Source organism: Enhydra lutris, unplaced genomic scaffold (genome assembly GCF_002288905.1).
Source record: "Enhydra lutris kenyoni isolate GAN:26980312 unplaced genomic scaffold, ASM228890v2 scaffoldscaffold23, whole genome shotgun sequence".
NCBI classification, from domain to species: domain Eukaryota; kingdom Metazoa; phylum Chordata; class Mammalia; order Carnivora; family Mustelidae; genus Enhydra; species Enhydra lutris.
In genome coordinates, this window is record NW_019154107.1 from 29,568,043 (window position 1) to 29,581,389 (window position 13,347).

The following is a 13,347-nucleotide window of genomic DNA, read 5'->3' on the forward strand; positions in this document are numbered from 1 at the left end:
TTCTTCCATTGAGTAGATTATCTTTTTGTTTTGCTAATTGTTTCCTTTGTCGTGCAAAAGCTTTTTATTTTGATGTAGTCCCAAAGGTTTATTTTTCCTTTTTTTTTTTTCCTTGCCAGAGGAGACATACCTAGAAAAATGTTGTTACAGCCTATGTCAGAGAAATTACTGTTTGAGCTCTCTTCTAGGATATTTATGGTTTCAGGTCTCATACTTAGGTCCTTAATCCATTTTGAGTTTATTTTTATGTATGGTGTAAGAAAGTGGTCCAGTTTCATTCTTTTGCATGTAGCTGTCCAGTTTTCCCAACATCATTTGTTGAAGAGACATTTCCTATTGCATATTTATGCCTCCTTTGTTGTAGATTAATTGACTATATAATCATAGGTTTATTTCTGGACTCTCTATTATGTTCCATTGATCTATGTGTCTATATTTGTGCCAGTACCATCTTCAAGTGCCTTCTTATAGAGAGGAGTCATGTCAAATGGTAACTGGACACAAGAAGTGATGCTAGGGTAACATAACTTGAATCCTTATGCAAATACCTATTGAAATGGGTTCCTGACCCTCTGGAAGCCTCAGGATCACCTCAGTTTGTTGCTTTTCCTTGATTCTGATATCAGCTCAGACTTGGAAGACACAGGCTATATTCAGAAAGCAAATTCTTAAACTATGAGCATAACTGGTTTATACACACCAACTAGTCTGGCAAGTGCCATTCCAGGAGCATAAAATTTCAGCTGCTTGGGATCAATTTCATTTGAAGCATATGACTCTTATACTGCAATATATTTGAAACGTAACTTTTCTGGCAAAGTGAAAGGATTTTTCAAGACCTGTATATTAAACAAATGCCATAGAATAGAGCTAAGTATACAAGGCAGATTGTAGAGGAGCCAGTAGAGGGAATATGGGACAGGCAAAGGATGTCAGGAGACTTAGGGTGGAGGTGGGAAGGTCAGGGTTCTACTGACTTAAGATCTCTGATAAAAACAGGCAGGGGCTTACAATCATTATAGAGTTTGGATAGAGTTTACTATGAGTTTTTTTTTTTTTTTACTATTTTAATCCTTTTACTGATATTAAATCAGATGTATGTATATTTTAATAAATACAGTACATAATCATTCTTTGTTATTCTTGTATAGTATTCCAGACCTTAAGCTTTTATGCTTTATTATGATGTGGATGCCTAAAAAAAGTAATAGAAGTGTTGTATTTTATAGTTACTATTATTCCATGTACTGTATAATGAGATATATTCTTCCATTGCACAAGCTTCCTTTTGGAAGTCATCAAAGCAATTTAGAAGTATGACCCTTGAACTCAGTTTACTTCCCCAAATTCTTCACTCACTCTCTTTCTTATTTCTTTAATTTTTAAAATTTAAACACAATTTATATTGTGTTTATTATTATTATATTATTATTATTGTATTATTAGTTTCAGGGATAGTACTCAATGATCATCAGTTGCATACAACACTCAGTGCTTATTACTTCAAATGCCCTCCTTAATGCCCATCACATTACCCTATCCCTCCACCTGCCTCCCCTCCAGCAACCTTCAGTTTGTTCCCTATAGTTAAGACTCCCTTATGGTTTATCTCCCTCTCTGTTTAAAAATAGAGCTATCCTATGACCTAGCAATTAGACTACTAGGTATTTATCCAAAGGATACAAACAGTGATATGAAGGGATACATGCACACTAATGTTTATAATGTTTATAGCAGCAACATCCACAATAGCCAAAATATGGAAAGATCTCAGATGCCCATCAACAGAAGAATGGATAAAGAAGATGTGGGGTGTATATATTTATATAATGGAATATTATTCAGCTATCAAAAAGAATGAAATCTTGCCATTTGCAATGACATGGATGGAACTAGAGGGTATTATGCTAAGCAAAATAAGTCAGTCAGAGAAGGATAAATACAATATAAATACAATATAAATACACTCATATATGGAATTTAAGAAACAATAGAGATGAACACAGGGGAAGGGAATGAAAAATAAAATAAGATGAATACTATGCGCTTTTAAAGTAGAGCCACAATGAGTTACTACAAGGCGTGAGTTTTGAAATGTAAGAAGGCTAGCACAAAATTATTTGGACTCTTGGGGTGCCAGGGTGGCTCAGTTGGTTAAACAGCTGCCTTTAGCTCAGGTCATGATGCCAGGATCCTGGGATCGAGCCCTACATTGGGCTCCTTGCTCAGCTGGGAGCCTGCTTCTCCCCTGCCTGCCTTTCCTCCTGCTTGTGCTTGCTCTGTCTCTGCCTTTCTTGCTCACTCTCTCTGTGTCAAATAAATAAATAAAATCTTAAAAAAATTATTTGGACTCTTGTTTTAAACCATAAGTTCTCTGGGCACTTTAGTTTCCTCATCTATAAAAATAGGAGTTTAGTTAAATGGAAATTCAAAATACCTAGAGCATCCAAAACAATTCTGAAAAAGAACTAAGTTGGAGGACTTTCATCTTCCAATTTTAAAACTTACTATAAACCTACAGTTATTAAGACAGTGTAAAGATAGACATATAGAAAAATGAAACAGAAATGAGAGTCTAGAAAAAACTCTTATATTTCTCATCAATTGATTTTTTACAAAGGTGCCAACACAATTCCTTGGGGAAAAGGATAGCTTCAAAAATGGTGCTGTGCTAAGTGGATCTTCACATGAAAAAGACGAACTTAGAACCTTGCATCACACCGTACATAAAACTAACTCAAAGCAGATCATAGACTTAAATATAAGAGCAAAACAACACAAATTTTAGAAGAAAACTTAGGAGCAAATTTTTGAGACCTTAGATTAGGTGAAACTGTTTAGATATGCCATCAAAAGCATGGTCCATAAAAGAAAACAATTGATCATTTGGAACTCATCAAAATTCAAAACATTTTTTTATTTCAAGAAAATTAAGACAGACGACAACAAAAAAAGACAAGCAACTGAATGAAATCTTGTCATTTGTGACAGTATGGGTGGACCCAGAGAGTATTATGCTAAGTGAAATAAATCAGACAGAGAAAGACAAATATTGTATAATTTCACTTATATGTGGAATCTAAAAACAAAATAAAACAGAAAAAGATCCATAAATACAGAGCACAAACTGGTGGTTGCTAGAGGGGATGTGGGTGGGGAGATGAGCAAGATAGATAAAGAGGATTAACAGGTACAAACATCCAGTTATAATACAAATAAGTCACAGAGATGAAATATGCAGCATAGGGAATGGAGTCAATAATATCTTAATAATATTGTATGGTGACAGATGGTAACTACACTTATCCTGGTGAGCATTGAGCAATGTATAGAATTGTTGAATCAATACATTGTACACTTGAAACTAATATAAGATTATATGTCAATTATACTTCAATAATTAAAAAATAAATATATAAAGTAGAAAGAAAAATCCCCCTGCAATTGAATCCCTATGAAACAATTACTGGTAACATTGTTTTATAATTATAAACCTTCTTCTATGTACATCTACACATACCTATTTAAAAATGTTTACTATAAAATGAGTCATAAAAAAGACAAGCAACCAGAAAATAATATTTGCAAAGCACATATCTGATAATGTACTTGATCCTCAGCCTAGGTCTGCTCTGAGAAAGAGGTTCTGGTGGCAGGTGGCAGGGGTGGTTGTGGGGTGCATGCTTTTTTTCTTGTAGTTTCAATTTACAAGGACTCTGAGACCACCTTAGTACAAAATTACTAAAGGGTGCCAAGTAACATAACACCAGATTGGGTAAAATCAATGGATCCAGGGGAACCAGGTTAGGAACACCAAGACACAACAGGGCAAGCTTTGATAATTTGTAGCCTTGCCAAGCAAAAACAGACTTAAGCCCCTACTAGGACCTGGTCAAACTCTCACAGACAAAACAAAAGTAGAAAATTTGCTGAATCGTGTCAGTGTAATCCGTTTTCAATAACAGTAACACCAGGAGCTGTGTTACATAGCTGTCTATTGGTCTAAACGATGTAGGTAGCCCCGAGTTCAGGATGCCAGTGCAGAGTCATCACAAATCAGGTCAACATTTAGAGCAAGCCACCCCACTAGGCTAATGTTGGGACCAGTGAGTTTTACTTCTAAAGAACCTCTTTCTTTCTCTTGGTTATCTGAAAGGTAGGGGATGTAGGAATATATGTGCATATTGTAATTGTGTGTTTGCATGTAGGGAGGGAAGTTTCTTTTCCTTACTTGTATTGTCCTGGGTGTTCATCTCTTCTGGTGTTGAATTCGAGAGAAATTTTAGCATCCAGTCCAATTCCAAAATAGTTGTTCATGACACATCTTTCTTTGAAACGTCTGAAATTAGCCAAAGGAAAGAAGAGGACAGACTTTGGTGCAAGAAAGAAGTGCCATTATCATTAAGCTGGAGGCTTTACCTGCATGATTGAAAATCACCAAGGGAGGGCCTCCCCTACATTGGGCACAAGACTTTATATTTGCGACAGGCACATATAGATCCTCTTGTGTTAACAACTAGCTTGTTTGCTTTAAGAAAGTGCACCCAGCCAGGTGGGAGGATTCAGTGGGATTAGAATTCATAATAAAGAAATCATCTTTGGAGGCCATTAGATATGAATGGTCAATATGTTCTTCACATATAATAGAGGGAAATAGTAATTGACTTATTCGCATAAAGAACTTTCAAGTATTTCAGATAAAAATGTATGATGAAAGTAAAGTCTACACTACTGTTTTCAGAGATGTCTGAACTCCTTTGTAGCACTTTCACATCAAAGGGCAAAGTGACTACACATTTGAGGGAGAAGACTGATAAAAGAGGGTAGAAATACACACAGCCAAAAAAGCCAGGCAGTTTTTTTTTTTATTCTTCTGCATCCATCTTGAGTGTCAGCATCAAAACCAGTAATATGTTGGAGCCAGTTAGGACCAGCTCATATAAGCTGATTATGCCTATTATCCCAATTCTGCCTTCAATGGAATTATATCAGTAGCTTGAAATAGGTCATGGTGGGAGGGTTTGTACCAGGAATAATTCAGGACTTTTTTCCCCTGGAGAGCTGGTTGTTAAACATTTGGCAAAAAACAAACAAAACAAAACAAAACAAAAACAAAAACAAAAAAACCCCAAACCAAACAAACAAAACAAAAAAACAAACCCAAAAACATTTGGCAGTATACCACTGATTAAAACTCATAAGGTAGGTCCATGAGACTTTAGACATGAAGCCAGTGTTGAAGTAGAGGGGTGTAGGGTTGGAGATAGAAATAAATGAGAAGCTGCAGTTAACTGAAATAATTGCCAGCTGTGTCCTTCTTTTAAGAAACTGAAAATGAGTACAGTTCAGTTACTCAATCATAGATAATTTTTTTATTCATTACAAAACTGACCCCACATCTCTCACACATGAGATTTGCTTCCCTCAACTGCAGTCTGGAGATTGGAGTTTCTGTAGCTGATGTCCAAACTTATCTTCTTAATGGAACTCAAAAGGAGAATGTGGTGGAACCTGGCTGCTGGGAATATTTTAAACAGGTAGGGCTAATGAAAAAGATGGCCTTAGATTTTCTATCTAGTCCCATCAGTGCTCATTTATTTTTTAGCGCCTCCAATTATTTACTGTTAAAAGCAACAGTGGAAAAACAGATCCTTTGAAATAACAATAGCTAACATTTATTAAGTATTTATAATAAGAATAACAGTAATTACTGTTAACACATATAGCACTTAACTATGGGTGCTAAGCACTGTTCAGTGCAAGTAAAACACAAGAAACATATGTGGCTAATTCTACAATTACCTTCAATTTATAATGAGAAAACTAAGGTTGAATTATCTTTGTAAGCTCACACAACTAGGAAGTGGAGTCCAGATTTGACTCTAGATATCTTTAGACTATTGTTTTAACCAGAGAAAGAAGGAAGTTATAAAATGGTGGTAGGGCTAAATACTTACATAGTTTCTGGTGTAAAATGTAAGTGCTCTAAATTGAGGTTATCTAGGTCTTCACTTTTGAGAGAAGATATAGAAGACAAAGTGCCAAGACGAGAACCTAGACACAAAAGACATCACCTTGCTGTTAGATACAAACAAGAAAGCCCTTCCCCTCACTTGCATTTCACCTTATTTTCTATGTGGGACCAGGGTCAAGCTCAATGACTTTTTCTTAGATTATAATCAAGGTTTTCAATCCAAAGAGAGATCATCTTAGATGGACAGGGACTTCCTCTGAGAGAATATTAAGACTGAGCTGCTTGCTTTCTGGCAGTGAAAACAGGTTCAAATCTTGGGTTTCATCAGGCCGTCCTTTTCAAAGTACCTAATGAGGTCATTACTTCTGGATGTTGACAGGGGATCATATACTGTGAGGTTTCTGGGAAAGAGGGAGGGATATCTACTGCAGAGTAGGATTATGGCTAAAGAAAGATGCATGAGAACACATCCTTATTTTCTGGGAACTAGAAGACAGTGATGAAGACCAGAATAAGAAAGGGAAAGAAAGATCCTTACGGTGTCTTGGGCTCATCTGGCGAATATCTTCTGAGTCATCTTCCAGGAAGAAAGTTGAAGTGAAGTTCTTAACCGATATTGTCTGTCGGCTTTGCTCATCCAGAACTATGGAGTAAAAGTGGAAGGAAAAAAGGAAGGAGGGAGGGAGGAAGAAAGCAAGGTAGGAGGGAAATAAGGGAGTGAGGGAAGAAGGGAAAAGGGAAGGAAGGAAGGAAGGAAGGAAGGGTGGGAGGGAGGGAGAAAGGAAAGTAGGAAAGGAGGGAGAGAGGGAGGAAAGGAGAGAGGGAAAAAGGAAGGGAGGGGTGAGGGAGGCAGGAAGTAAGGAAGAAAGGAAGGAATATTGATTATATTTGTTGAGCACTTCTTAGGCATCTCTTTTTTATAGTTAATGCCAGTCAGTGTGTGGGTAAACAGTAGAGACACCCGGTTGACTATCTCCTCTCCTCCACAATGCTGTTTGTAGTCTTAGTTTTCCTACAGTATTGCCCCCATGTCTCTTCATAACCATGTCTGAGCTTTCTGTTTTACTGGTTACTCTTTTTCTGTCACCCAGTAAATATGAGTAGAAGCTCAGGGCCTGGTGCAGGGGAAAGAGGTGGGAAACCCTCTTCTTCTGTCTCAATTATCACCTCTTCGTTAATTAATTTACTCACATGACTTTTTATTTTCAAGACTTGAGCCTCTAGGACCATGCCCTCCTTTCATTCAAATGTTTCATCTATTCCAAGAATATTTGAGAAGTCTCCTTCCTTTCACCAGCCTATATTTTGTATAGCTCAGGTGCTCAACTTGTGCCAAAGCTCATAGGTTCAATCCCTATCCTACTAGGGGTGCCCTTTTCTGTCCCGTGGGCACAAGCTGCACATATAAATCTGACTTATGTGTTGATGGAGCAGGCTGAGGGTTAGTTGTGATAAGATTATGGCTACATCTCCACTACTTGGAAACTACAGAAATAGAAGCAAATGGGTTGTTTACTACATTCACAGTGCAGAATGGAGATTTCCCTTCTTTCTAGGAAACTTGGCTGAGGTTATATTAAAGGTACTAAGGCAGGAGAAGGTACCATGGCTAAAAGTCAGAGGCCAGCCAAAGGGACTTCCTTGCTACATAGACTTCTACTCAATTCCAACTGTTGAAGTAGAGCACACTTGGTTTTATAGCATTTTCTGATCTGTATTTCAAAGAAGCACTGTGGGAAATTCATTCACTGGAAACTTCACTTACCTTACTTCAATCACCACAACTCTGGGACCCTTACCTTGTTCAACTTGAAATATGATGAGCTTCAAGGATTTCTGGAGATTCTGGGCCTTTGTGGCCAGCTCCAACTTGCACTTGGCTATGTGGTCTACTTGAGGGATGAAGGGTTTTCCATCTGCCTGGGCATCATCTGCGTATACTGTAGTACTTTTCTCAACTGCTGCCTCCTCAGCCAGGATATCAATCAGGACACTGAGCTTGTCATACATTATGTCACTCTGTATAAGGATGAAGGGGACAGGGCATTGTTATGAGGGACCAGTACTTGAAAGGACAGAATGAGGAGCTGGGAGGTAGGTGAGAGGTAAGGAGGGGTGGTAGTTGGCTAGGAACCCTGAGCAAAAAAAGTTGATGAAATAAAAGTTTGGGAAAAGAAGTACGTGGTAGATGTGATGAGATAACCAAAGGGTGTTAGGGTATCAAACAGATATCATTTGTTTCTGAGCAGCTGCAGGCATCAATGTATGTTGCCAAATTTTTCTTGTGTCAGACTAATTGTAAAATGATATGTAACATGGCAAACTTGAGGAAAGTTAAACATTTCTGGATTGGTGTTTTCATGGGCATGCTCCTACAGATGTGGATGTGCTTCTGCATGGGTGCCTAGTGTCTGCCTTTGTATATGTGTATATTTGGGGAATGCAGTGAGTGATTATGGCTTGATTTCCTGCTCTATCACTGAATAGTTTGTGACCTGAGACAATTTACTTTACCTCTATGTGCTTTTATATTCTAGGGCAATTGTGAAGATTAAATAAATTAATGCATTAAAAATCCTTAAACGTTTCCTGGCACAGGGTGCTATACAAGTGTTAGTTATTGTTGTTGCTATTGTTGTTGTAGAAATTAGTGTGGGTATATTTCTAGCATGTATTTGTACATATTGTCATGCATGTTCTGGTATACAACCATGTGCATACATGCTTGGTGTACACTTGTGTCTAGGTGTGGGCAGATGCTTGGTACATGCTGAGGTACATGGTACATGTGTTAGGAGGCATAATGCTACTCTTCATTTGGTGAAAGATGGAAATGTGATGAAGTTGGACTTTTCCCATAATGGAGGTTTATCAGCCTTCCCTTTCTTTTACAATTCCCAGTGAAAGGGATTCCCAGTGAAAGGTACACTTGCTTTTATTAAAAAGAGGGTTCTGGGACTTCCAGGAAGATGGCAGAACAGAAGGATCCTAAGCTTACCTCATCCCATGGACACACCTAGATAACAGCCACACTGGTGTAAATAACACTGAAGATGACCCAAAGACTGGCAAAACATACTATTCACAGCTAATCATAGAGAAGAGGCCATACTGACAGTGGTAGGAAGGGCAGGGACATGATTGGGAACCAAACTGACCTACAAGACTCTATGCAGGAGGGAGGAACACCACAGGCACAGAGAAGGGAGAGGAGAAGACACCACACCAGTCACCTCAGGCATGGGGGACCCACACTGGGAAGACAAATCCCCATAACATTTGTCTTTGAAAAACAGAAGGATTTAAGTTTGCAAGTTCCTACAATCAGTGAGTCTCAACACCAAGAACTTTAAAAGTCAGTGGGCTCAGCTCTGGAAGAGCTAGAAGGCAGTAGAAAACTGAGTTTCTGCCCTTAAAGACACAACAAAACAAACAACCCCACTAAAATACAGCATCAAAGTAGCAATTTGAAAAACAATTGGTACATATAGGAAGGAGATTAATTTACTAATCTCAGAATGCGGGCTGGGAGGGCAGGGATCCTTAGGAGACTTCTCCAAGAACAAAAGATCTGGAAGGTTCCATTTCCTACCCTCTGCTCCCAGCCTAGATACACAGACACCTGTGGGAACAAATAGGAATACTTTCCACCTAGCTTGCTAACAGCACACCTCACCCCCATGCACTTCTGTGGACCTGCCCCCTTCAACCCATCCTCAATAATTCTCCAAAGCAGCTACAGGTCCCCTCCCGCAGAGATTAGCATACACCTTGCTAACACCAGGCACCCTGCTCCCTGCATATTCCTGAAGACCCACTCCATTCAACACACCCCTAGCAGAAGACCCACCCCATCCAACATGTCTCTCCAGAGTGACTCCTGCCCTGGAGAGAGGGGAAGAAAACCACACACACATTTCAACTACAAATGCAGCAATGGGCTGGGGGGAGACATCTGGTTTGATAGCAAGGCCCAACCACCAATGAAAGCTTCTCAGGGGGCAACACAGGGAGAATGCCCTGCCTACTAATAAAAGCCTTTCAGGGGGCAACACGGGGAAAGCATCCTGCAGTTTGGTGTCTGCAGCTTTGACAAGTGCCTGGTCTGACCCAGCTCAAGCCCAGTGTGGCCCCAAACTTGCCCATTGACAAAACAGGGATGAAACACTGCCCACAACAGGCAAAGAGAGCCATTACAGATGAGTGGACTGAAGGCAAATGCAGCTCAGCCACAATCGCAGGGCACATGCAACACATATAGGAGACACCCTTGAAGGACCACGTTCTGAGGAACAGGGGACATTGCACTACAGGGCACTATGGGAACTCTTTTTCATAACGCCACTGCTTTCAAGAGCAGGCAACATAGCTGACTTTCCTAGCACATAGAAACAGATACAGAGATTTAGAAAAAAATGGTGAGACAGAGGAATATGTCACAAATGAAAGAACAGGTCAAAATCACAGCAAGAGAGCTAAACAAAACAGAGCTAACAATATACCTGATAGAAAATTTAAAGTGATGGTCATAAAGATAGTCACTTGACTTGAGAAAAGAGTGGAGGACCTCAGTGAGATCCTCAACAAAGAGATAGAAAACATAAAAAAAAAACCAATTGAAGATGAAAAACTCAATAACTGAAATTAAAAATACATTAGAGGGAATAAATAGTAGACTAGAGGAAGCAGAACAGATCAGCAACCTGGAGGATAGAGTAATAGAAAACAGTCAAGCTGAACAGGGGGAAGAAAAAAGAGTAATAAAGAATGAGAATAGATTAAGGGAATGCAGTGACACCATCAAGCATAACACTGTTCACATTATGTGGATCCCAGAAGGAGAAGAGACAGAAGAGAGGGCAGAAAATTTATTTAAAGAAATAATAGCTGAAAATATTCCTTAATATGGAGAAAGAAACAAAAATCCAGATCCAGTAGACACAGAGAGCCCCCAACAAAATTAGCCCAAGGAGGTTCACACCAAGACACATAATAATTAAAATGGCAAGAAGTAGTGATAAAGAGAATTTTAAAAGCAGCAAGAGAAAACAGTTACATACAAGAAAAAAGTCCATAAGTCTATCAGTTGATTTTCAGCAGAAACTTTGCAGACCAGAAGGGATTTCCATAATATATTCAAAGTGGTGAAAGGAAAAAAACCCTGCAGCCAAGAATACTCTATCTAGCAAGGCTATTGTTCAGAAAAGAAGGAAAGATAGTTTCCCAGACAAAGAAAAGTTAAAAGAATTCATCACCACTGAACCAGACTTAAAAGAAATGTTAAAGAAGACTCTGAGTGGAAAGGAAAAACCATAAGAAGGACTAAGAAAACTAGGAAGCACAGACACAGTAAAATTAAGTATATCTATAAAAATCAGCTAAGGGATTCACAAAATGAAACGATGTAAAGTGGAGTGGGAGAGGGGTAAAAATTTAGTTCTTTCAGAATGAGTTCAAACTTAAGTGACCATCAACTTCATATAGACTCCTATATGCAGAAGATGTTATATACAAAGCTAATGGTAACCACAAATAAAAAACTGATAGTGGGAGGGGAGGAGTCAAGATGGCGGAGAAGTAGCAGCTGAGACTACTTCAGGTAGCAGGAGATCAGCTAGATAGCTTATCTAAAGATTGCAAACACCCACAAATCCAACGGGAGAACGAAGAGAAGAAGAACAGCAATTCTAGAAACAGAAAATAAACCACTTTCTGAAAGGTAGGACTGGCGGAGAAGTGAATCCAAAACAACCAGGAAGATAGACTGCGGGGGGAGGGGCCGGCTCCCGGCAAGTGGCGGAGCAACAGAGCACAAAATCAGGACTTTTAAAAGTCTGTTCCGCTGAGGGACATCGCTCTAGAGGCTAAACCAGGGGGAAGCCTGATGAAGGAGCAGGAGGCTGGCTGAAGACAAAGCAAAAGCTGGCACCTTGCACCCCCTCTCCATCTGCTCCCCCTCAGTCATATGTGTTGCATTCCTCAGGCACCCCTGACTGCCATAAACGAGAAACAAATAGTTAACTTGCAGAGATCACAATCCTGCAAGACAGGAGTCTCTCTTGGTTTACAAACGTCCTCAAGATCTACAAACAAAGAAGTTACCTTATCAATAGCACAAATTTCCAGAGGCAAATAACTCAGTTCTCAAACCCTAATGTCACCTTCCCCACCATAAACAAAACTGAAGGAGGCTGAGATAGAAGGGAATGTAAATATAGTTAAATCTCTTCTGAACCTAAATCTCACTACCAAAGACGATTGATAGCAGGATTGTGACATCCCACCAAGAATTTCCCAACTATCTTGATGTTAATGGCTGGCCTAAAGGCAACACTGATCAAGCCACAAGGCCTCCGGTATCCCAGCACCTTGTAGGCCCTCTTTAGCATATGAAAACTCCTTGAAACCTCCCTTTCCCTCACCTTCCCCCAACCGCAGGGTACATAACCTGCCATCCCTCACAATCTGGGACAGCAGCTCTTCCTGCCCACGGATCCTGTCCCTGTGCTTTAATAAACCACCAGTTTGCACCAAAGATGTCTCAAGAATTCTTTCTTGGTCATCGGCTCCGGACCTCAGCCCACCGAACCTCACCTAGGTTCTAGAACATCATCAAGCCCACGTGGGGTCAGCGTGGCCTCAGGTCCCACAGGGTCACAGAAGGATCGGGGGTGTCTGAGTGTCGCAGAGCTTGCAGGTATTAGAACGGGGAAGGCGGCTACAGAGACAGAGCCGAGGAGTGAGCTCTCAGCTCCGGGTTACCTTGAACCGGTCGCAGGCTCAGTGAACTCGGAGCGCGGCCGGAGGCCAGGGTGACGGGAGTAATTGGGCGCTGTTCTCTAAGGGCGCACTGAGGAGTGGGGCCCCGGGCTCTCGGCTCCTCTGGGCCGGAGACTGGGAGGCCTCCATCTTCATTCCCGTCCTCTGGAACTCTATGGAAAGTGCTCAGGGAACAAAAGCTCCTGAAAGCAAACCCGAGCTGATTACTCAGCCCGGCCCCTGGTAAGGGTGGTGCAATTCCGCCTGTGGCAAAGACACTTGAGAATCACTACAACAGGCCCCTCCCCCAGAAGATCAACAAGAAATTCAGCCAGGACCAGGTTCACCTACCGAGGAGTGCAGGTTCAATATACCAAGGAGAGCAGCAGAATTCCAGAGGAGGAGAAAGCAAAGCACGGAACTCATGGCTTTCTCCCCATGATTCTTTAGTCTTGCACTTAATTTATTTTTTTTGCTTTTTCAATTTTTTTTTGTCTTCTGCTAAATTTTTTTTAACTTTTACCCTTTTCTTTTTTAACGTTTTTAAACTAGTTTATCTAATATATATATATTTTTTTCTTTTTAAATTTTTTATTTATTCATTTTCTTTTTTT

The 13,347-nt window shown here is 40.0% G+C and overlaps 1 protein-coding gene across 1 annotated transcript in view; it reads right to left on the reverse strand.

Moving 5' to 3' along the window:
• Positions 1-13,347, reverse strand: part of LOC111150483 (diacylglycerol kinase kappa) — a 175,976-nt gene that overhangs the window by 13,040 nt on the left and 149,589 nt on the right. The window contains exons 15-18 of the mRNA XM_022507952.1: positions 7,774-7,993; positions 6,513-6,617; positions 5,958-6,054; positions 4,232-4,339 (exon numbers count right to left, since the gene is read on the reverse strand). Of these exons, the coding sequence (XP_022363660.1) occupies positions 4,232-4,339; positions 5,958-6,054; positions 6,513-6,617; positions 7,774-7,993 (530 nt within the window). The remainder of the gene's footprint in view (positions 1-4,231; positions 4,340-5,957; positions 6,055-6,512; positions 6,618-7,773; positions 7,994-13,347) is intronic.